At 42.1% G+C, this 22,915-nt stretch overlaps 1 protein-coding gene across 5 annotated transcripts in view; it reads left to right on the top strand.

Moving 5' to 3' along the window:
• FAM149A (family with sequence similarity 149 member A) overlaps positions 1–19,234 on the top strand; it is a 42,425-nt gene extending 23,191 nt beyond the window's left edge. For 4 of the 5 annotated variants that reach the window (XM_076336368.1, XM_076336371.1, XM_076336372.1 and 1 more), the window contains 12 exons: positions 2,677–2,809; positions 4,318–4,460; positions 5,730–5,855; positions 6,012–6,188; positions 8,034–8,224; positions 9,663–9,817; positions 10,965–11,068; positions 11,295–11,522; positions 11,839–11,959; positions 12,764–12,904; positions 13,299–13,377; positions 17,870–19,234. In XM_076336368.1, the coding sequence (XP_076192483.1) occupies positions 2,677–2,809; positions 4,318–4,460; positions 5,730–5,855; positions 6,012–6,188; positions 8,034–8,224; positions 9,663–9,817; positions 10,965–11,068; positions 11,295–11,522; positions 11,839–11,959; positions 12,764–12,904; positions 13,299–13,377; positions 17,870–17,943 (1,672 nt within the window). In that variant the 3' untranslated portion in view covers positions 17,944–19,234. The remainder of the gene's footprint in view (positions 1–2,676; positions 2,810–4,317; positions 4,461–5,729; positions 5,856–6,011; positions 6,189–8,033; positions 8,225–9,662; positions 9,818–10,964; positions 11,069–11,294; positions 11,523–11,838; positions 11,960–12,763; positions 12,905–13,298; positions 13,378–17,869) is intronic. The other variant, XM_076336369.1, reaches the window with a different exon arrangement.
• Positions 19,235–22,915: the final 3,681 nt, after the last annotated feature.

Genomic DNA, 22,915 nt, shown 5'->3' with positions numbered 1-22,915 from the left:
AACCATGTCCCTAAGTGCCGCATCTACACATCTTTTAAATACCTCCAGGGATGGGGACTCAACCACTTCCCTGGGCAGCCTGTTCCAATGTTTAACCACTCTTTCAGTAAAGACATTTTTCCTCACATCCAATCTAAACCTCCCCTGCCGCAACTTGAGGCCATTTCCTTTTGTCCTATCGCTAGTTACTTGGGAGAAGAGACCGACACCCACCTGGCTACAACCTCCTTTCAGGTAGTTGTAGAGAGCGATGAGGTCTCCCCTGAGCCTCCTTTTCTCCAGGCTGAACAGTCCCAGTTCCCTCAGCCGCTCCTCATCAGACTTGTTCTCCAGACCCCTCACCAGCCTCGTAGCCCTTCTCTGGACACGCTCCAGCACCTCGATGTCTTTCTTGTAGTGAGGGGCCCAAAACTGAACACAGTATTTGAGGTGTGGCCTCATCAGTGCCGAGTACAGGGGCACGATCACTTCCCTGCTCCTGCTGGCCACACTATTTCTGATACAGGCCAGGATGCCATTGGCCTTCTTGGCCGCCTGGGCACACTGTCAGCTCATATTCAGCTGGCTGTTGACTGACACCCCCAGGTCCTTTTCTGCCAGGCAGCTTTCCAGCCACTCTTCCCCAAGCCTGTAGCGCTGCATGGGGTTGTTGTGGACGAAGTGCAGGACCCGGCACTTGTCCTTGTTGAACCTCATACAATTGGTCTGGGCCCATCGATCCAGCCTCCCCAGGTCCCTCTGCAGAGCCTTCCTACCCTCGAGCAGATCAACACTCCTGCCCAACTTGGTGTCATCTGCAAACTTACTGAGGGTGCACTCGATCCCCTCATCCAGATCATTGATAAAGATATTGAACAAGACCGGCCCCAAAACTGAGCCCTGGGGAACACCGCTCGTGACCGGCCGCCAACTGGATTTAACTCCATTCACCACAACTCTCTGGGCCCGGCCGTCCAGCCAGTCTTTTACCCAGCGCAGAGTCCACCTGTCTAAACCGTGAGCCACCAGCTTCTCTAGAAGAATGCTGTGGGAGACGGTGTCAAAGGCCTTACTGAAGTCCAGGTAGACCACATCCACAGCCTTTCCCTCATCCACTAGGCGGGTCACCTGGTCATAGAAGGAGATCAGGTTGGTCAAGCAGGACCTGCCTCTCATGAACCCATGCTGTCTGGGCCTGATCCCCTGGTTGTCCCGCTCATGCCTTGTGAGCGCCCTCAAGATGAACCGCTCCATAATCTTCCCCGGCACCGAGGTCAGGCTGACAGGCCTGTAGTTCCCCGGATCCTCCTTCCAGCCCTTCTTGTAGATGGGCGTCACATTGGCAAGCCTCCAGTCGTCCGGGACCTCCCCCGTTAACCAGGACTGCTGATAAATGATGGAGAGCAGCTTGGCGAGCACCTCCGCCAGCTCCCTTGGCACTCTCGGGTGGATCCCATCTGGCCCCATAGACTTGTGAGCATCCAGGTGGCGTAGCAGGTCGTTGACTGCTTCCTCTTGGATTATGGGGGGTTCATCCTGCTCGCCGTCCCTGTCTTCCAGCTCAGGGGGCCGAGTACCCTGAGGATAACTGGTCTGCCTGTTAAAGACTGAGGCAAAGAAGGCATTGAGTACCTCAGCCTTTTCCTCATCCTCGGTGACAATGTTCCCCCCCGCATCCAATAAAGGATGGAGATTCTCCTTGGCTCTCTTCTTGTCATTAATATATTTGTAAGAACTTTTTTTGTTGTCTCTAACGACACCGGCCAGATTGGGTTCTAGCTGGGCTTTTCCCTTTCTCATTTCCTCTCTGCATGACCTAACGAGATCCCTGTACTCTTCTTGAGTCGCCTGCCCCTTCTTCCACAAGTGGTAAACTCTCCTTTTTTTCCTGAGTCCCAGCAAGAGCTCCCCGTTCAGCCAGGCCGGTCGTCTTCCCCACCCGTTCTTCTTACGGCGTACAGGGACAGCCTGCTCCTGCGCCTTTAAGACTTCCTTCTTGAAGATCGTCCAGCCTTCCTGGACCCCTTTGCCCTTCAGGACTGTCTCCCAAGGGACTCTCTCAACATTGTCCTGTGTTTCACTGCATCCCAGGGTGATGGTGGCTGGCAGGGACCAGCTAGAGCTTTCTGAGAGCTGGAATCCCAGACCTCAAGGTTTAAAGTGCACCAGGTCTAACAGCATAAAAGACGTTGCGAACAGATGTGTAACTCAATGCTGTTTGAAACATTTGTAGAGATGTTATGCTCAGTTTTGCAGAATTTTCCTGTGGTAGCTTCTAAAAGAGTTAAAGAAGGCTTATGTTATCTTTTAATGTATAGTTTTGATGTGCTCATTAGATGAACTGGAGAAATCAAAATAATTGTTAGAGGTGGAAATGCTTGGGGTGTGTGTGTGTATATATATGTGGATATATTCTAGAGTGCCCCTACAGTTGCAATGATATATAGAAGTGTAATGCTGTAGAAGGAATTGCCTTTAAGGCAGTAAATGGTACAAATAGGAGCATGTACTCATTGCACTCTACTTAAAAACATACACTTGCAACTCTTCACATCGACTCTAACAGCATGTCCTGAAAATCTTGCACCTGACAGGAATGTGTATCACTGTCCATTTATGTGATCAGTTGCGTTATTTTTAAAATGTTTATACAGAAAACCATTGTGTTCTTCATTTTAATTTGCCTTCTTTTCACAGTGAAATGCTTTCATCACTTTCATCTAGTGGTTGTACAACACCCACAGAGTTGAATAATTCTTGGTCTGGAATAAACAGCTATACTACTGGTTTGTCTACTGAAAGAAGTTCAGTTTACTCCTGGAGGGATGATGTATGTCATAGCAACTTTTACAGTATACTTTATCTAAATATTGTAGAATAGATGATTTTTTACAGAAAATGGACATGCAGCTCGTCCTGTAGAACTTAACCACTTTCATTCATTATAGCCTAATGATTAAGTATATTAATTGAATATTTAAAAAATAGCTCTGTTTGCAAGTTGATATCAGTGCAGCTGATGTGTAACAAAGAAAAATGGAATAAAAATATGAAATTTTGACATTTTGGGGAAAACAAACCTGTTTTACCAAAGAAGGTAGGCTTAGGTTTCTGAGTCCAAGAGAGTGATAAAATATGTCTTTTCAAATACTGCATAATGCAGGCAGTGTCTAAATTGAACTATTCCCAATGTTTTGAGTCAAAGTACATTCATGAGCATGCTGTAAATGTCCCAGCCTGAGTAAATATTTAGCTCTTACCTAAGCTCAGTTCTGTTTCGTAGATGATGCAGAGCGAGGTTAAGCCTGTTAGGGAGGCTGACCTCTGAGGCATGCCTGGTGCATGCGCTGAATAATTCAACATGCATGCGATTTATGCCTTGCATAAATCCAAAAGCATCGCAGTCACTGCCACTTTCATTTTAAATAGCCATCCATGGCTGGTAGTGGTAGTTCTGCCATACCTTTTGCATAATATCCTAACCTTTAGGGTACTGACCCCATCTGTCGCTTCCAGCCCTCCAGGAGAAAGCCTGACCCTGGATCGTACAATAACCTGGGTGAGAGTTATTTTCCCATTCCTTTTCGGTGTGATCCCTTCTGTAGCCTGAAGTGGTTGGGGCACTCAGCTGGAAGTGAACAGATGTGATTTGGGCCCTGAGTATTATCACTTTTTTCTGTGTTTCAAAGTGTCTAATGTAAGTGGCCAAATATCATTATGAACAGTGCCCCAGCTGAGGAACCCTCAGCCAAGTGCTCGTTTCCACGTCACTGGATAAAGTCAGGCTCTTCCCTGCTACCTTCATATGCCCCTGCACTCGCCCATTTCTGGTTGCACTGTGTTGTAGCTTCAGTGAAAAGGTGTGGAAGACCATTTCTCACTCTGAGGGTTGTTTCCTAACCACCAGACTATGTCATGCAGAAGGAAGGTGCCCCCTCTTGGCCCTCTTAGCCATTTTACTCAGAAAGGAAAAGCGCTGCTCAAAAGAGCAGGGAGCTTTGGTGCCGTGGGTCGCAGAGGTGCAATGTGCGTGCTTCACTCCATGTTGGAGCAGGGAGGGAGCAGGAGTCCAGACACCTTATAACTGATGTTTTCTGTTGGCTAATCCTAGACAGCTAGTTCCTTTTTGCTCTAAATCACCTTGCTCAGGCCAGCTACCTGGGGTTTTTTTTTGCACAGCAGCATATAAATTGTGTCTCCAAAGTAGGTAGTCTGAAGATTCATTCTGAGATGCTCAGCCAAATCTGTCCAAGTTGTCCTGTTCTTTAAATATTGTGGGGTTTTTAATAGGAATATGTATGCATATTTGCTAACAACTGTTAATTTTATAATATATAGGAATTTGATAAAGCCAACACACAGAGAGTGCATCAGTTATTTTGGGAGATTGATGAAATGCTGTTTGAAGGAAAAGTGACCTCCCAAACTCAGAGCCTGCAGGCAGAATGTGCAGACTGGGTTGAACAATTTCCTCATCTAAGGTAAGGAAATTTCTTGCTGGTACTTGTTACCACTCTAATTTTAATTTTTGGGGTACCCTTGTATGAATTGCTCTTGATGTATGGCATCAGTAACAGCTTTGCATTCAAATCTGGATCTCGGGGACTGAGCTGTGCCATAGTTACGCAGTAAGTCTGGGTGGTGGTGCACTGGCAGCTAATGCTCTTTATTTTGCTTAATACAATGATTGCAGACAAAAGATATTTTAGCCGGATGTAATGAGAAAATAATAATGCACCATTTTCATAATGACCTTTTCTAAATAAAGAATACATCTTGTAAAGAATTTTTTTTTTTTACTGTAAGTGAAGGCATACTGTGAAATTCCAAGAAATTCAGTGTTAATTCTGTTACTGATACTTCTAAAAAGAAATGAAAAATGAAGGCGACCACATGCTTCACATATACTGCACAGCCATAATGTCTTCCTAGGCTATGTAAATCAATGTAAAACAATGTGTGATATTAACTCGACAATAACTAGTTGAACAGATGTGAGGATGCATACATGATTAATGAGAATTGTTTTGCATAGATGTGCAAAATGTCTAGGCAGCTCTTTTTTTAAAAGAGAAAGCTTTTTGTTCCTGGCTTACAAAATAAAAAGTAAAAAAGGCTATTGCTTAGAGCTTCATGTGACATAAAGTGCTGTTTTGTGAAAGGTAGTCTCAAGAAAACGTGTTCAGGTGAGTCTGAACATTGCTGCTTGCACTATGGTTGCGACTGGCAAATTCTTTTGAGATCCCTTGTGAATTCTAGTGAAACACAGTTCAGTAAGCAGTTTTGTGCATTTTCTGAAAGTGAATTCTAGTCTTAATTATCCATGTAAACAGTTCGGATTTGGACTTCTGCTCACATTGATGGATACTGGAGTTGGATAAGTGAAATCATAGCAGATGTTATTTGTCTTCTGCACCCGTTCTTAAACATTTCTTACGGATTTTTGATAAGAAAGGAAGTGTGTTTACTTTATCAGCCTTTAGAACAATCTAATGAGTTTGACTATGTGCTCTTAAAAATTATAAGCTAGAATCTCATCTTTTGTAAATCACCTTAACTTTAATGACTTAAATACTAGGCAATGTTAATGTATTACACCAGGCCCTTGCATCTCCATAAATTGCTTTTCCAAAGCAAATGTAAGGTGTGCTTTCATATTGCCTACTGTTTGCAGGTATTTGTATTCTTGGTATTTGCATATGGAGTGGATTTCCATCTAAGATGTCACTCATTCTCTCCATTTTATTCAGGGTTCTAGGAAAGCAGCTCCTATTGCCAAAGGATGAAGGCTTTCAGCATTTTCAGAGCAGAAGTGATACCTCTGTGGATACTAAGTGTTTACCTGGCCTCCGTGAATGTACTAGTAATATAAAAGAGTAGGTTAATTTTTTTTAAGTTTTCGTTTTGGTATTCCCTTTTCAGAAATATGTACAAATATTACTTTTGTATTACTGAAACATTTCAGTATAATTAAATATGCACTTTCTTCTTTCTTTGAATATTTAATTCTCATTTTGTTGATATTTTTTCAGGCTCTTCATTTCTGGCTCTAAACTGATCCCAACAGCATCTCCAGTACATAAATCACTAGATTCAAGGTCCACTAGGATTTCTGCCTCTGCCTCATCCATGTATTCATTCCTGGAAGAAGAAATCTATGATGTGGATGGAAAAATAGAAGAATATCTTGCCTTTGACAACAAGGAACTGTAAATAAGATATATGTATTTTTGAAGAAAATAATGAAAAATTATCAGTGAGCCCCGTCAGGGTTCATAAACTGTGTTTCTCTTCTGTAAATACAGTTCCTTCTGTCTCTGTATTCAGTAGCACAGTGGTCAGAGCACTCTGGGCATGTGGAAGATTAGGTATATTGTCTTTCTAGTGGTTCAAAACTCACATCTCCCGTGTCAGAGGAATGTATCTTAACCACTAGTTGCTTTGAGGTGTTTTGTGCGTGAAGATTCGATAGAATGAATATTTAATTTTAAGACAGGGAGTGGAATGAAGGAATCCCTACTTCCCAGGTGAGTGCCTTGACCACCAGGTTGTTTAGGGTCATTACACTGTACGTGCTCTCATTGTCTGCCCTAATGAATATTAAATTCTTTTTGTGCAGTGTATAACAGCTTTGTGAGGAGAGGTGCTGGATACAACCTGCATTTAGAGCACTCGTGAGTGACAGGAGTAATGCAACTGTCGTCTTGACAATGCAGCTTAGGTTTCCTATGGCCCAGTTGAGCGTTCCAGCAACTAGGCTACTGGGTAGAATAAAGACCATAACATGCTGTTTTCTAAAAGGCCTCTATGAGGGGGAAAGTTTTGTAGGACTAGTAGGGCACAAAGCATAACTTTTTGTGCTAAAGCTTGATGCGTTTACAGGAGAAAGACATGGTTGTTCTGAAAAACTGAGAAACCAGACTGAGACCCAGGTAGACCCTTTCAGTCCTGTTTTTGAAAGAGAGGGCCTGGGTGCCTACTGTTTTGGAAGGGATTTAGGATTAAGAATCCTTTTAGGAGTGAAGTATCACTTTGTTTTGCTAAGTAAGCAAACTTAATTTGGGAGAGGGACTTGACTGAAGGTGCTGTCCTTTGTGCCTCCTTGATATGTTGTTTCTTGTTTCCTTCCCAGGATTCGATTCTGAAATATCTTATTCTCCATAACTAAAATATTAGGAGTTACAAAGCCTGATACGAAAATAGCTTGGTCATTTTGAGAGTTGGACCATTCAGCCAAGTCTTAGTTATAGTTAAGAAGTTTGCAGTCCAGTTTGAGGAAGAAGTAAAAGAAGTGACTGAGAAGAGGAAGGGAGATAGTAGAAATCAGAATGAATTTGGGATCATCCTTGAAATCTCAAAGAAATTGCATTTCCTTAGAAGGAAATACCATGGCATTAAAAAAAAAAAGGTTAAAACTTTCTTCCGAAGAAGTGTATTAGAAGACCAAGTTAGGAAATGTTGCTACACTGTGCTTCCCTAGGTAGGAAGGGAGGAAGGGGAAAAAAAACTAAATAAAAAAGTAACTGTCCACACAGTAGTGGAAGGGAAGGCGGTGAGCTTAAGGCTATGGGCTCTGTTATTCTTGTCAGGCTGCAGAAATCCTTTTAAGTTGTTTGTCTTTGATTAGTGATGAAGTGTTGCAGATGTGTGCAGGTACACAGGACGTGATATAAAAGAAATGTTCTATGTGATAGTCCTCCTGCCAAATGCAACAGACAATAGTTCCCTTATGTTATGGTAAAAAGCATAGAATTTAGTCTCAAATGACTAAGTGCCACATATAAAGCTGTTCCTTGCAGAGCTGCAGATCTTTCTGTTGTAATGCCCTGACTGGATTTTTTAATTTTTTACCTGCAAGCAAAAGAAAAAGAAATCATTGTATGTGTTTGATAGGTTCTGTTCCCATAGGTACTCTGTGCGTTTGAATCTGAATTTTTTTGTGATCTACATCTGACTTGCTTCCATATGTATGTTTCTATTTACTTGGTGTATTAGAAGGGGAAAAAAAAAGTCAAAACCCGTGGGAATTCATTTGAATTTGCTTCCTTTATTAGTGATGATGAGAGTTGGGAACAAAAGAAAATGCGTCTTGCTGAGAAGAGGAGTAAGCGTGGCATTCCCCCTGTTTCTCCCAATGCCTGTATCAAAGATGCCGTGGCTTCTGAAGTATTTGATCATATCTGGAACAATGTAATTGGAATATTGGAGGAACTGATTAAAAAAAATTGGGAAACTAGTATAACAGGTATGTGGTATTTTTAGATATGGTATTTATTGAATCTAAGTCAGGAAAGTGATTTTTTTTTTTTTTTTTTTTTTTTCCCCTTAAAGCTTGGGAAATCTGGTTATTTTAAGATAGCCATGGTGGTAGTACAGCATTATAAGATATGTAATGCCTCACCACGCGCATGCGTGTGCACAACCTCCCCAGACCTAAAATATAAACATTCCTACTATTTTTCAGGGGGGTTTTGGATGAGAGGTGTAAAAAAAAAAAAAAAAAACCAAAACAAAAAAAAACCACCAACAAACCCTCCCCCTAAAAAACCCGAAGGAAAAAAGGAATCTCTGGATCACTGATGATGTGATCTGAATCTGGAACCTAGGAATCAAAGTCTCCTAGTCCTCATTGTTTGAGCTTTGTTAATACAAAGAACCCTTAGGTAGTCAGATTGTTAAAGCGAGATAGACAGTCTTGCTGACAGTGCAGGAGTCCATGAGTTTAATATAGGATGAAGAAATGGTGATGCGTACAATTTTATTTTATTTTATTTTATGTTTTTGTATTCTAACAGACTGTAGTGAGGAAAAGCAAAAGCTAGGAAAATTAACTAGAAGTGAAATTCTATTTAGTGTGCATATGTTGTCTTTGGAGGCTGAGGGAAATTTCCATTCTTCTTTTAATGTTTTTTAAAAGGACAGTAACAGAAGAATACCTGGGGGTGGGTTTTAGAAATCACCTCATATGTAAGGTACACTCAACCTCAAATATAAGTCTACAACAAAGTAAGAAATGGCAAAATTTCTCAGAATACTTGCAGCATCAGAACTTAACATTTCAGGTGTTACGGAAATATAAAAGGGCTTTTCACACCACAGGTGGATTGTTTAGCTCAATATTATAGTTTAGGGAGGATAGCTTAGCAGTTCTGTGGTAGGCGCGCTCTTTTATCTTTGTGAAGGGCGTCAACGTATGACAAATAGGTAGCTAACCAAAGTATTTTGAGTAGGAATGTAAAAGAATTTGGGTTTATAATAGAAATAAGATGGTGGTGTATACCCAAAATGAAGCAGTGTGTAGCTGCTGTCAGACAAGGATAAGATCAATGGACTTTTTTTTTTTTTCTTTTAATCTATTTTCTTCTGCTTTAAAAAAAAATCTTTGGGAAATTTTGAATAACATTCCAAGAATCTTAGCAGTATTTTCTTAAACAAACAACCCTCTCCAAGTTGGTCTACTTGTATAGACCAACTTATTTGTCAATGTCAGAGAAAGCATAAACAAATGGGAAATGCTTTCAGAAAAACATAATTTGTGGTAGATTTTTAAATATCATGTAAACTTAAAACTATATGAAAGTCGTTACTGTGCAGTGTAATATTGTTTGAATCTTGACAAATGATGGCTGGTAAATGTACAAAAAGCAAGTTATTTCCTGTACTTTTTTTTGCTGCTGTTGCAGAAGGTGACAAACAGGTGGAAAAATTGAAAGCTGTTACAGCAAAACTGCCACATTTGCCAGTTATTCGTATTCCAGCAGATGCTGGGGGCGTTCCGCTTTCCAGAGGATCTGAAGCACGAAGTGTATCTTTTGGGTCTCATTTTGTTTCCTCGCAGGTAAAAATAACTTTCTGTCAAATGGCGTTCTTTTTTCTGCTAACTTTGGACAGAGTCCTGGTTGAAGCTAGAAAAGGCCTTTTTTATTTCTTTTTTTTTCTTTAAAAAAACCCCCCACAGTTAGATATACTTAAAATAAGTCATCTCATTTAAAATGAAGGTTCATTTAATGTGCATTTCTCGTTTACTATCACTTGTTCTTCTTTGGTGGTTCTTAAAGGCGCCGTTTACTGCTAAGATATTGCTGAAGTTGGCTTACAAAAAAACAGTTGTTAGACTGTATTCCGTCCTTAGGAAATAATTCTGCTTTTATTGTGGTCCAGTCGTTTCCTCTTGGTAGAATTAAGAGAACAAATGAGGCTCTTCCCAGGACTTCAGGAATGTGAAGTTGCAACTTAAAGTGCTTTACTCGCAACCCTGTGAGTTTCAGACTCTCATTCCTTTTCCTTTCTTTTGCCTCTTGCAAAAGGGGACTCTGCTGTATGTCCACCAGCACGCTGGCACTAGGCCGTACCTGTCTTTGTGGAAGCTTGTGTTTCCATTGATAAAATGCCCTTTTTCGTCCCGCTTGCCGCCTCTTCCTTCTGTCCCCTGGGTCCTGTTTTGCACATTTTTTTCTTTTCTGGCCACTGCTTCTGTTCCCCCCGCCCCGTCTCTCTCTATTCAGTTCAAGCAACTTCATTCTATTTTGTCTGCTCTTTTTCCATGCTTGCTAGGTAGCGAGATAAGAAACACAGAAGAGAGAGCACAGCAGTCTTGGTGCTTCCTGCTGGCACGCTTGGTTCTGTTGTGGTCCCAGCAGCCAGAAGAAGTAAAATGCGTAGATAAGTAATGCTCAGGATCTGTCCCCTGGGCTGGACTGTGCTGAGGGAAAATGGAAACTGCGGAGAATTGAACTCCGGCTTCAACTGAAATTTATATTGCAAATTGAGTTGTAATTCAGTAACTAAATTACCCAAGTTCTGTTTGTAAGACTGTTTAAAATAAGCAAAACAACGTATTTGCCCCTGCTGCTACTGAGAATTCTACTGAACGATCTTAACAGAAACTTTTCTAAGAAACAAGTAAAATCTCTCCTAACGACGAGCTTTCTGAGGTCTTGCTTCAGAAAAAGTAAAGGTTAATGCATATTTGTTGCTTTTACTAGGTTCACCGTTTCTCCAGCAACTTCTGTAGTGATTTGAATGGTGTGATGACAATTCAAGCAAAACCGCTCCAGCAGAGGCATGCTGCCACAGTAGAAAAAATACAGTAGGTGTTTGTATTGACGTTTTCAAAGTGTGGCACAATGCATATTATGTAAAAGATGTTTCACAATTATAAAAAGGCAGTAAGAAGGCAGTCATCTCCTTTGTGTGTATCACTGATGTGACAATGATTTGTAGAGATTACAATGATACTCTGTTAAGAAATCCTTTTACTTTTTTTTTTTCCTTCATCCTCATTCCCTATCTTGTTCTCCTTCCTTTTTCCCCAGGAACGAGCAAGAAGACAAACAGCATAGCATTGGCTCCAGTGCTCCAAATTCAGTGCACGCTAGGTTGGGGAGAATTGCTGATAACAGTGTTCTCTCATCATCTCGGGTACTGCTGGCATCTTCTAGGAAGCTACCAAGCCATCGTAGGTTACCTTCTCTCACTTCTGACCAACTCTCCTCAAAAGCTCCTAATATGTACAATGATGAAATCCTTAGGGGGACTAAATTGTGAGTTTTTTCATTTTATTCTTTGCTTTCCTCAGAACTTTACTGAAATTTCACCAGTGAAGGATTTTGCAAAATACTTGAGAACTAACCCGAGATTTATTATTGTTTCTAGAATTCAGAGAGAAAAAGAAAGCAAGCAGAACCGTGTTTTTTGAGGAGAGGCGTTTGTTTTATTTTTTTGTTGCTATATTAGGTGCTGTTACTTTCTGTCGCTGAGCTCTATAAAGAAATGTACTGCTCAATAATTTCATATTACTTCAGTGAAGAAGTCTTTAATATGATTTTTCCTAAAAGAGGAACCCTTAAAATTCTGTAGGGGTGCCAGCTCGGATCGTTTATCTTCTGCTCGTGCACCTACAACCCGGAACAAGTTACCACCAATAAACTCAGAGGCTGTTGAACAGTATCTTGCAGTACCTCGATTGCAACAGAGCTCTGTAAGTTGTGTTCATTTTTGTACTGGTGAAGAACTTCAAGCTATTTGGAAGTAAATTGGTCTGTGTCACTGGTTGAAATGAGCAATTTTACAGTTTGTGTTGGTTCGTATTTAATACATGGTCTTAACACGCTATTGTGTGTTACATTGGGGTACCGTTAGCATGCAAGAGAAGCCAGTTTAAAACCTCAGGTCACAAACAGATCATGGTGGTAAGACTTTCTTCTGAAAACAGAAAAATCTGGTGGTTTTTTTTTTTTTTTTTAAAAAAAAAAAGAGAAAAACAACCAACCAACCAACCAGATAGTAACCTTGCACTTACATGCGTCTGGATTTAAATAGCTCTTTTCAGTGTTTTATTCACTGATGTTAGGCTATAGGAAGTAGAAAATTATGCTGACTGAAGTAGGAAAGGATACAGACTGAAAAAAAAGATAAATCTTATTGATACTGGCCTATTTTTGAAGGATACAGAAGTAATAAATCACCACAATGAAAGTAAATTGACATTTTGATATTATTTTGCTTCTGAATAATATTTTGAATTGAGACACATGTAAAGTCTATTATTATTATTTTAATTAATATAAGCCTTTGGGGTTTATAGACTCATATTAGGGAACAGTCTCAAATCTCTTTGAAAGACACAAGTACCCTTAAGTTACCTTAAATTGGTGCTTTTGGTTAGTGAAAACATGTTTTTCTTTTCTTCTTCTCTTGTGTTTTTTTGTATGGCAACAGAAAAATTATTATTTTAACCAATTCCATTGCTGCATTCTCTCAATACTCTTTTTAATTCTCTCAGCATCAAGGACGATATGCTTATAGCAGAGTGTCAAGTGCAGTGCCTGGCAGTACAGAGCAACGGCCATTCAGAGAAAGAACTGTTATTATTGATCAATTTTCAAGGCCCAACACAACTCATACATTCAGGGTATGTTACAATGTGAGTATAGAGACATGGAAAACTGAAGAAGCTTCCGTTCATGCCCACTGTTGGTCTACAGAAGGTCTCATTTACTGGGTGTCTCCTGATTTCTGGGGTACAGGGATTCCTGCTACCTGTAGCGAAGAGGATGTTAAAAGGCTTTGGGAGGGTGTGGGACCTTGAAAAGCAGGACTAGTGTATGAGAAAGAGATCTTTTTTTTTTCAGGTCTAATGCATCAAACAGTTCCTTTAAGGTTGTCTATGCACTGGAAGTGTGCAGTTTTAGTACTGCTTGGAACTTTGCAGTTTGGTAGGACTTACTCTCCTGGACTAGATTGTAAAAACTGTAATCAAACCATTTCAGCAGATAAGCATACCATACTAGCTAATAGTATGTCTTTCCTTTTTACAGACAGACACACCTCAGAAGAGATCACTGACTCCCATGGATTTTGCTAACCACAGAGGGACAGGTCAAGGATTTTTAATAGGTAGGCAAAGTAAGAATCACTTGGAAAGCAAAATGCCAACAAAACCTATGTCCTGGTTTTGGCTGGGATAGAGTTAATTTTCTTCCTAGTAGCTGATACAATGCTGTGTTTTGGATTTAGGATGAGAATAATGCTGATAACACACCGATGTTTTAGTTGTTGCTGAGCAGTGCTTACACTAGTCAAGGACTTTTCAGCTCCTCATGCCCTGCCAGCGAGAAGCTGGGAGGGGGCACAGCCAGGACAGCTGACCCAAACTGGCCAAAGGGATATTCCATACCATGTGGCGTCATGCTCAGTACATAAACTGGGGGGAGTTGGCCAGGGGGCGGTGACCACTGCTCAGGGACTGGCTGGGCATTGGTCAGCCGGTGGTGAGCAGTTGCATTGTGCATCACTTGTTTTGTATATTCTAATGTTGTTATTATTATCCCTTCCTTTTCTGTCCTATTAAATTGTCTTTATCTCAACCCACGAATTTTACTTTTTTTTTTCCCTCGATTCTCTCCCCCATCCCACTGAGGGGGGAGGGGAGTGAGTGAACGGCTGTGTGGTGTTTAGCTGCCTGACGGGTTAAACCGCAACAGTCCTTTTGGCGCCCAACGTAGGGCACAAAGGGTTCAGATAACAACAGATCTGACCAGAGCGTGTTAAGGCAAATTTGTTATAAGCATTCATCGTGTTGGTTTAATAGTCGCTGGTCGCAACGTTGATTAATTTACTCTCAAAGTTGTCGTGCTTGCTCTCTAAGTTGTGTTATGTAACACCTTATTTGCTGTGTATGTTCCCTGTTGTGCTGTTTATCACCTCTGGGAGCTGGGTCAAGGATATAATTTTGCTGCACTGTGTAACGCTACTGGTTTATGATATGATAAAATTATTGGTTGCGAGACTAATCTGGTAGTTGTACTCAGCATTGCCGTCATCTCTGTACCTGGGGAGCCACCGTTCGGAAACTATGAATTATTACACTCTTTACCTTTTCTCCTTGGGGAACCAACCTATAGGGGTGATGGGGGGGGACACACTTTCCCCCGCTCCTTCACCTTCACTTTCTCCTTCAGGCTAGTTACAACAGCTCTTGAGAATTTTGAATATCCTTGGGATGTTCAAACCAGCATGGTCCTATTGCTATAGGAATGTCTCCTGAATGTGGTTCAGGTCTTGTTTAAGGTTAAACAACTATTTAAGAAAACCATCCAGAGATCTAGCCCCGCAATAGGCACTGCGGCTACTCAAACCCCAGTGACAGGCACTGCGGCTGAACCAGAGAACCAACCCATGCTGGTATCATGGGTCGGCCCTATACACAAGAAGAAATACACAAGAAAATCAACTTGTTTAGTAAGGGATGAAGATGAACCAGGGCCATCACGACAACAGGAGGAGGAAGAGGCAGAACCCATAAATGAGTTGGTAACCACCCTATCCCTATCCCTGAGTGAGCTGCGAGATATGCAAAAAGATTTCAGTTGTCGTCCAGGTGAGCACATTGTCACCTGGCTGCTCTGATGCTGGGATAATGGGGCCAGTAGCCTGGAATTAGAGGGTAGGGAAGCCAAGCAGCTGGGATCCCTTTCCAGGAAAGGGGGCATTGACAAAGTGATTGGAAAAGGGGCACAAGCCCTCAGCCTCTGGAGGTGACTCCTGTCAGGCGTGAAGGAAAGGTATCCCTTCAAGGAAGATGTTATATGTCACCCAGGCAAGTGGACCGCCATGGAGAGAGGTATCCAGTACCTGAGGGAATTAGCTGTGCTGGAGGTGATTTATGATGACCTGAGCAACGAGCAGTTATCCAAAGATCCAGATGAAGTCAAGTGCACATGACCCATGTGGCGGAAGTTTGTACGGAGCGCACCATTGTCATATGCCAACCCATTGGCAGTAATGACCTGGAAAGACAGAGAGGAACAAATGGTGGATGAACTGGCTGGCCAACTCTGGCAATATGAAGAAAATCTCTCTGCCTCCCTATGGGCCTGCATCTCAGCTGTGGAGAAACTGTCATGGAAAGTCCAGCAACTCGAAGAGGATATGTCTTACTCCCCACCTGTATGGACCAGTATCTCAGCCATTAGGAGTAAGTGTCCCTTTGCTCAAGAGAGAGGATATAGTGGATACACACCACGGGCCACCTGGTGTGTATGTGGCCTGTGGTTTCACCTACATGACCGTGGAGAGGACATGAGGAAGTGGGATGAAAAATCCACCTCGACCCTATAGAGGCACAGGTACGTGAGTTGCAAGGAAAAACAATCACAAAAAGTGGTTCTTCCAGGAACATTGCTGCTCCAGTTTCCAGTGAGCAGTTCCCCAGACAGAGTAGAAGGGCTGATTTTATTTCCGAACTTAATAAAGGGACTTCTGATTTGTATTTACAAGAAGTGAGTAACAAATACTGTGACCAGGACTAGCAGGGCCCTGCCTTCAGCCAGGTGGAGGAAAGGGACAACCGGGTTTACTGGACTGTATGGATTTGGTGGCCTGGCACATCGGAACCACAGGTGTATAAGGCTCTAGTGGACACTGGTGCACAGTGTACCCTAATGCCATCAAGCTATATAGGGCCAGAACTCATCTGTATTTCTGGAGTGACAGGGGGATCCCAACAGCTGTACTGGAGGCTGAAGTGAGCCTAACTGGGAATGGGTGGCAGAAGCACCCCCTTGTGACTGGCCCAGATGCTCCGTGCATCCTTGGCATAGACTACCTCAGGAGAGGGTATTTCAAGGACCCAAAAGGTTACGGGTGGGCTTTTGGTATAGCTGCCTTGGAGGCAGAGGAAATTAAACAGCTGTCCACCCTGCCCGGTCTCTCGGAGGAGGGTTGTTCTGTTGTGGGTTTGCTGAGGGTCGAAGAACAGCAGGTGACAATCGCTACCACAGTGGTGCACCGGCGGCAATATCGCACCAACCGAGACTCCCTGATTCCCATTCATGAGCTGATTCATCGACTGGAGAGCCAAGGAGTGATCAGCAAGACTCGCTCACCCTTTAACAGTCCCATATGGCCAGTGCGAAAGTTTAACAGAAAATGGAGACTAACAGTAGACTGTTGTGGCCTGAACAAAGTCACGCCACTGCTGAGTGCTGCCATGCCAGACTTGCTAGAACTTGAATACAAACTGGAGTCAAAGGCAGCCAAGTGGTATGCCACAATTGATATTGCTAATGCGTTTTTCTCAATCCCTTTGGCAGCAGAGTGCAGGCCACAATTTGCTTTCACTTGGAGGGGCATCCAGTACACCTGGAACCGACTACCCCAGGGGCGGAAACACAGCCCCACCATTTGCCATGGACTGATCCAGACTGCACTGGAACAGGGTGAGGCTCCAGAACACCTGCAATACATTGATGACATCATCGTGTGGGGCAACACAGCAGAAGAAGTTTTTGAGAAAGGGAAGAAAATAATCCAAATCCTTCTGAAGGCCGGATTTGCCATAAAACAAAGTAAGGTCAAGGGACCTGCACAGGAGATCCAGTTTTTAGGAATAAAATGGCAAGATGGACATCATCAGAGCCCAATGGATGTGATCAACAAAATAACAGCCATGTCTCCACCAACTAGCAAAAAGAAAACACAAGCTTTCTTAGGCGTTGTGGGTTTTTGGAGAATGCACATTCCAAATTACAGTCTGATTGTAAGCCCTCTCTACCAAGTGACCCGAAAGAAGAACGATTTCAAATGGGGCCCTGAGCAACGACAAGCCTTTCAACAAATTAAAGAGGAGACAGTTCATTCTCAGGGAGAGCCATCTTGGCATGAAGGAACAACAGGTGTGCTTGGCAGGATCTTCTGAGTTTGGTTTTGAAGTTTCTTCTCGCTTGGTCAGAGATAGCCCTAATTCTGTTAGGAACCCTGCAAAGCTTCTTTTCGTTGTTGTGACATGGAAGGAAAAGGATTCTCTGTCATCTTAAGTTTTTTTTTTTTTAATTAAAGATTTTAGCATATTTACAATTATGGCAAGAGTATGTGGTGTACAGGCTAGATGTTTTGCAGCTGCTAGAGTAGCAAAATAAATACATGTTTGTGAACTGTTTCATGAGATAAATTTTATTTTAGCCCCCATATAAATTCACCAAATTAATAAACTTTTTATGTGGGGAAAAATAAAATTGAAAATGTGCATTTTTAACATAAGTATAAAGCTCTCTTAAATAAATAAAAAAAACCAATATTGATTTGCAATTATGTCTTCCATTTATAGCACCGAAAAAGAGAGCAGCGCTATGTGGCTTATTTAGTTCCATTGTTACAATAAAGCTGACTAGCTAGTTCCTGAGGTATCTGAGTGCTTGTACGTAATCTTTGTTTGGAAGTTTCTTTAGTTTAATTATAGGGTTGGCATATTTATATAAAAGGTTATGTAAGAATAAGGGCAGGTTAGCAAACGTTGGTCTGAGCAGGCTGATGGAAGTAACTCATACATAATCTTGGAGTGTCTTTCAGATTCTACCACGATTAACAAACAATGTTTTATCTTTTCTAGGCTCACAGCATTACTATAGATCCTTTCAGAGAAATCCTCTAACCTCAAGGAAGAGATTTCAGATTGCTTCTTAACCCAGCTGAGGAAGAAACAGAAACCCCCTGCCCTGAATGGACGACTGAAGCGCTAAATTTGCCAGCTACTATCTTGTGTAACAAAGAAGATGTGCAGTATGCTGGTTTCTGCTGAGCCTTGCAATCCTCAGGATGTCTGCATTGCCTTCTTTTAAAGTTGTCTGACCAGAGATTAGATTAAAAATTAGAGCAAAATGAAATAAATGGTTGAGGCGTCTGTTCTGTTTGCAGAGTCAAGATGCTGCTGCTGCTGCACTTTCTTCTCAGGCATTCCTCCTTTTTCTGTCTTCCTTAGGGAATTGTTATTTTACCTATAGAAGCAAATAAGTTATGTTTAGGCCATGAAGTCCTGTTCCCACTTTTTTGTGTTTTCTCAGTGTTAAAAATGTTCTCTATCCAAACAGCAGTCATATATAAAATTTATACTTTTAAACAGGAGTTTGTGGTATCTCCTCTTTAACTGCTGTTTTAACATTTCTCCATTTTTCAGTCTGTCTTGTTATTGCAGTTGCTCTCTTGTAAATATTGCCTGTCCCTACTTTTTCTTCTTCCTTTAATTCTGTTGAGATGAATTCATTCATTGCTTCTGTTTATGCTGTTCTAATCGTCAGTAACTATGGGAACTGCTGGGATAAACTTTGTTTACAGGAAGCAATGTTTTCCCTGCTGAGCCAAACATGTTTACAGATGCTGAGCAATTGAACCTGCATGCTGATAAGTTGGTAAGACTGTTCCCGCTTCTTGAGATTTCTTACAAAATATTGCCTGTTATTGTACAAATTAATCATATTTTGCAATATTCGAGCCTTCAAAGTTTCAACATGAAAATACGTACTTAACTGATGAAAGCATTATTTCATACCTCTTTGTGTAGATCCAAATGGGAGGATCAAAGAGAAGATTGGGATTGTGTTCTGCCCAGAGATCACAGCCCTGATCAGGTCCCTGGCTGTTAGTAGTGTGTGCATTTGCAGTCAGGGATTCCTCCTTCCATCAGAGAGCCAGCAGTTTAAGTAGATGTGGCTGAAGAGCTGTTGAAGCGGGAAGGAAGGAGGAGGAAAACTTAATTATTTGCCCAAATTGTGCAGTTAAGAATAGAATCAGTTTCTTTTACTTGGGAACTAATACCAGTTCTCCTCACTTCTTTTTATGAATGTTCAAGGATTGGTAATCCAAGGCAAAGCATTTGTAATGTATATTTTATATCTGTACTGCTAATCAGATTTCTGGTTTTTGTAAATGGTCATCAAGCACTGCATTCTTTTGAGTAAATGAAAGCGTTTTTAAATTACTTTCCTGGCTTAGTATTTTTCTCCTTTGGCTACACTAAGTTTACTCACTGGTGATATTATGGTATAGTTATCTGACAAAGCAGAATGCTTTTGCTTTGGAGTTGTAGGTCAATTTCATACAGTTGCAGGTCGATTTGATGCAGTTTCTTCAGAAATCTCAGGTCAAAGATAACATCACATTCAAAATTCACGTTTAAGTCGTCTTCAGCGGTGTGTCCAAAATATACTTTTGCTTTCGTGAGTGTTCCCTCCTGCACTGTATAGACATTGACAAGAATGCAGAGAAACGATGGCAAAACGTGTCCCTTACCCTCTTGTGGCACTTCATGGCAACCCAGATCTTACGTTGTGGACTAAATGAAAAGATGAATATGCGCTGGTTTGGTTCTGTAACGGCAGAAGTGGAAACCACAGTGAAGAGTGGTTCATCGTCTGGCACTTTGTGAACGAGAGAAGATTGCTGACCTCTGCGAAGTGATGCTTGGTCACTGGATTTCTGAATGGAGAAAAGAGCAGAGCAACAAGCATCTGCTTCTGCAGCTTAAAAGGAAAGGAAAGATCTGCTAATTACTAGAGCAGCAATGGAACGCTCTCAGGTGGCAGAGGAGAGAGAAGAGGGATGTTTGCTGGCTACCAGAAGTATTTTAACACTTTTCCCTTTTGGTCAGTTTTTGGGCACCTGACAGAATCATGGGTTGTCTTACATTCTGATAATCAATGTGTTGGATAGAGTTCTTCACTCCTGATTTTTGTTTTTTTCTCATGGTTGTGGGACTAAGTCTCACTTTCCATACTACCTGCACACCCAAGTATTTACAAAGCCTACTTGTGCACGGGGATGTCTTTGTAAATCTGGACCTCTAGGGCCATGATACAACAGCAGCTGCTATGAACTGGGCCCTGTACTTACTTGGACATAATCCTGAAGCGCAGAAGAAGGTTCTCGGAGAACTGGACGAGGTGTTTGGTATGTTTTCCATTCCTCCTTTATCAAGGTTGAAGAAGTGGAGGTAGGAATGTGTCTTGTGACCATTCTGGAGCTTTAAATAGCTAGAGGTGGTTGGTATGGGTGCTGGAAGGTCTGCAGGAGAGAGTACTGAGAAGGTTTCCCAAGTAAAGGGCAGGATTTTTCTCTTTTTTTTTACCATGAAGCAGTTTGTAGAAAGTCACCTATTTGCTGTTGTTTTGACCCTTCTCCTCCCTTTCCCTTTTCTCCTCAGGAGGATATCAAGTACCAAAAGGCACAAATTTTCTTGTCATAACTTATGCCCTGCACAGAGACCTTGAGATCTTCCCAGGCCTGGAGGAGTTCAAGTCTGAGCGATTCTTCCCTGAAAATTGTTAGGGAAGGCACCTGTATGCTTTCCAGATGCTTAATGTTGTTGATAGTTTGCGTGTATCCATCACTTTGTAGCTAACGTCTCTGGTCTCAGTAGGGGGTGATGTGGAGGAAATGTCACCCCCATTTTCCCCTTTAGTCTTGCAATGGTTTCACAGTAGGCTTTTCAGCTGGGTGTAGGTGTCAAGGTGTTGGCAGCGGGGGTGCTGCTGGGATGGCCTCCGTGAGAAAAGGCCGGAGAAGAGAACACAGCTGGTTCTTGCCGGCTCTGTAATGGACCCACTGCAGGACATAGCTGAGCCCAGCAGCCAAACTGGTGGTCCTTGTGTGAAAATGCATTAGAAAGGGTATAGAAGATGCATTAAAAAAGGGTATTAGAAGTATGTATTAGAAAGGGTATATAGAAAGGGTACAAAAAATGCTGGACAGACAGAGGAGGAGGAGGGGGAAAAAAGAGCGCGAAACAACAGTGCAAACACCAAGGTCAGTGAAGGGGGAGGAGTTGGTGCTCCAGGCACCAGAGCGGAGGTTCCCCAGCAGCCCATAGAGAAACCACACTGGAGCAGGTTTATCCTCAAGACCTGCAGCCCACGGAGGAGACCCATGCTGGAGCAGGAGAAAAGTGTGAGGAAGAGGAGGAGGGAGCGGCAGAGAGGAACTTTTTTGTCCTTGTTTTTCACTTCCCAACTCTCTATTTTTAATTGGCAATAAATTAAATTAAATTTCACCGAGTTGAGTCTGTTTTGCCTATGATGGTAACTAGTAAGCAATCTCCCTGTCTTTATCTTGACCCGTGAGCTTTTTCATCCTGTTCTCTCCCTGTCTTGTTGAGAAAGGGGAGTGAATGAGTGAATGGGGGGGTGTCTGGCTGCTGGCCAAGACTAACCCACCACAGCTTCTAACAGGCTGTTCATCTGTCACTGTGTATATGCATGCACATCAAATGTGGAGAGTGAATTTCCTAGAGCAAACGTCAGACACCAAATCTTCCATGTTGCAAGAATGCGAGTGGGCAGAGTTGCAGTCTTGTGTGTTTCTGTGACCCACCATCACAAGTTCTTCCAGATCTTAAACTGACCTTTTTATTCATGCTCCATGACCTCTGGCTTGCTTCATGTAATGTGTAGCATGCTGATAAATGCTTTCTTTAAACTTGCTGGAGTTTAGCAAGGAGAAGGCCCTGTAGGATCTAGCCAAACCACAGAACAGTGGGCAGAATCTCCACCTGTGACCTTGGGGCGAGTTGTGGCCATCCAACTCGGGAGAATGCTTTCTCCTTGACGCATAGATGAATAAACATAGGTGTGATGCTTTTGGTAGTTATGACAGCATCACTGGTACCTTATCAGAATTGCTTTACAACAGTAGGCTGTGTTCTGGGGGATGGGTGGTGGCCCAAGCTGCAACCTGCTTTGTTGCAAGGTATGTTATTATCATGGCATGCATCTTCCTGGCATGGAAGATTTTGGTTTCTTAGAGAGGAGGCAAACTTTTGTATTCTGTTGGGGATAATTCATTTACACAAAACTTCACATTGTGGAGGAGTCCCAAATGATGGCTAGAGAACAGAGCAGTTGTTGCTGTACAGTGAACACTAGGTTGCAGAAACCATAGCAAGGTATGCTCGATTGAAGTGAGCATCACAGCATTCAGAGCATTCACATGTCTGAAAAACATAGCTGTGGTCTCTGTCTCTCAAATGCTGTTAATCTCCTTTACCTGTGTGAGGAAGGATAATCCACAGAATGATTTGAAGCTGAAGTCTTGGTCAAGCTTTGGGCTTTGAAGCCTGGGTTTTTGGGATGGGGGAGACCTCTGAGCTGTTCAGCACTGACGATGTCTTTTCAAATAGAGACATGCTGTGGTGTCTTTTCTTTGTGCCGGTGATGGTTGTTGTGGACTACAAATTGACTTTTTTTTTTAATCGTGTATGTTGAGAAAGAGGGAAGCTCTTCCTAAGAAAAGCCCTTCCTAACTGCAAATGAATTGTAGTGATTACTAAGTTAGGACTCGGTTAGTCTTGCTTAATGTGGATGCTGTGTGCTTTGCAAGGGATGGCAAAAATGTCAGGTATGTCTTGGCTGGAGCAAAGGACTAATGTAAAGAGCACATCATAGTTTTTCAGAATGTGTTGTGTACTTCTCTTTTGTCCTTCTGTTGAAACAGATCCATTTTAGCCTTGCTTTGCTTTGGGTTTTTGTTTTTCTTGCTGGTAGCGATGATTTTATAAATTTCCTTATCGAAGAATCCAGACCTGCATTCTAGGGACCAGCAGAAGCCTGTGTTACCATCGTGTTTGTGGGCTGACATAGCTGCCTGACAGGATGCGTGCCTTCTGTCA

This window comes from Aptenodytes patagonicus, chromosome 4 (assembly GCF_965638725.1).
Source record: "Aptenodytes patagonicus chromosome 4, bAptPat1.pri.cur, whole genome shotgun sequence".
NCBI classification, from domain to species: domain Eukaryota; kingdom Metazoa; phylum Chordata; class Aves; order Sphenisciformes; family Spheniscidae; genus Aptenodytes; species Aptenodytes patagonicus.
The sequence above is the reverse complement of the archived record's forward strand: the minus strand, read 5'-3'. Positions and strand labels throughout refer to the sequence as shown.